The sequence below is a fragment of the Egretta garzetta genome, unplaced genomic scaffold, assembly GCF_000687185.1.
Source record: "Egretta garzetta isolate BGI_Z169 unplaced genomic scaffold, ASM68718v1 scaffold1193, whole genome shotgun sequence".
Classification (NCBI taxonomy): Eukaryota; Metazoa; Chordata; class Aves; order Pelecaniformes; family Ardeidae; genus Egretta; species Egretta garzetta.
The window spans coordinates 36,020-37,114 of NW_009259129.1; the positions used below are offsets into that span (position 1 = coordinate 36,020).

Consider the following 1,095-nt stretch of genomic DNA (forward strand, 5'->3'; position numbering starts at 1 on the left):
CCTGCCCCGTCTCCATTCAGTGTCGGGACGTACGTCTGCACCGGGCTGCTGGTGCCAGGCTCACTCATCCCTCCTTTTCGCTGCTGGCCGTATTCGCTCTGCTAGTCTGGCTGGCCCACCATGTGGTGCCAGCTCCGACCTGTCCCCTGTGTCCCAAAGAGGACCGAGCAGCATCGCGTGGTGTCCCTTCACTTTATCTGGTCTGCGTGATCCGCTGCAGGCTTTGCGTCCCCCTTCCAGGGGAACCAAACACCCTTCTTGACAGCGCCCCAGGTCTTCAGCAGGCCCTGAAGCATTGATGGCTGCTCCCTGCGCCTCCTCCCCGAGAGCTCCCAGGTTCCCGAGGACTGCTCTCCGTCCCTGCCGGCCTTCCTCTGGAGCCCGATGGCTGTCTGGGGTGGAGCAGGGCCGCTGCTCGTCTCACGCGGGTGTCCTCACTCCACAGGAACAAGGACACGACCAGGGATGAATTCATCTTCTACTCCAAGCGCCTGATGAGGCTGCTGATTGAGCACGCCCTCTCCTTCCTGCCACTGAAGGTGAGCGGCCACCCCTGGGGCACGGACGTGGCCACGTCTCCCCCTCCTGAGCCCCTGGGCTACACGGGGGCCCGGCTTCATCCCCACTCCCTTCTCCTCCCCTTTCTGCAGTCGGTCACTGTGGAGACGCCCCAGGGGACAATGTATGAAGGAAAGCGGTTCCACAGGGAGAGGGTGAGATTTTGCCCCGGCTCCCTGCAAGCACGTGGCTGCCCCGTCTCTGGTCGGCACGGACCGGGAAAACCCGGTGGCTCCTGGGGTCTGTCCCTGCGCATCCGAGCTGCCCTGCTGGGGCTGCTCCCCCCCGCCGCGGTGAGACCATGGAGCAGGCGCTCACCGCCGTGTGCAAGGACATCCGTCTGGGCAAGATCCTGATCCAGACCAACCACGACACGGGGGAGCCCGAGGTGAGCGGCGCCTGCGGCCCGGGCCCTCAGCCCCCGTCCCCACGGGGCGGGCAACCAACCTCTCCTTCCCTTCTCAGCTCCACTACCTGCGCCTTCCCAAGGAGATCAGCGAGGACTACGTCATCCTCATGGACAGCACCGTGTCCACG

The 1,095-nt window shown here is 65.2% G+C and overlaps 1 protein-coding gene across 1 annotated transcript in view; it reads left to right on the forward strand.

Moving 5' to 3' along the window:
• Positions 1 to 1,095, forward strand: part of LOC104123313 (uridine-cytidine kinase-like 1) — a gene marked incomplete at its 3' end in the record, with an annotated part of 27,017 nt that overhangs the window by 17,967 nt on the left and 7,955 nt on the right. The window contains 4 exon segments of the mRNA XM_035891159.1: positions 446 to 539; positions 651 to 717; positions 828 to 946; positions 1,024 to 1,091. Of these exon segments, the coding sequence (XP_035747052.1) occupies positions 446 to 539; positions 651 to 717; positions 828 to 946; positions 1,024 to 1,091 (348 nt within the window).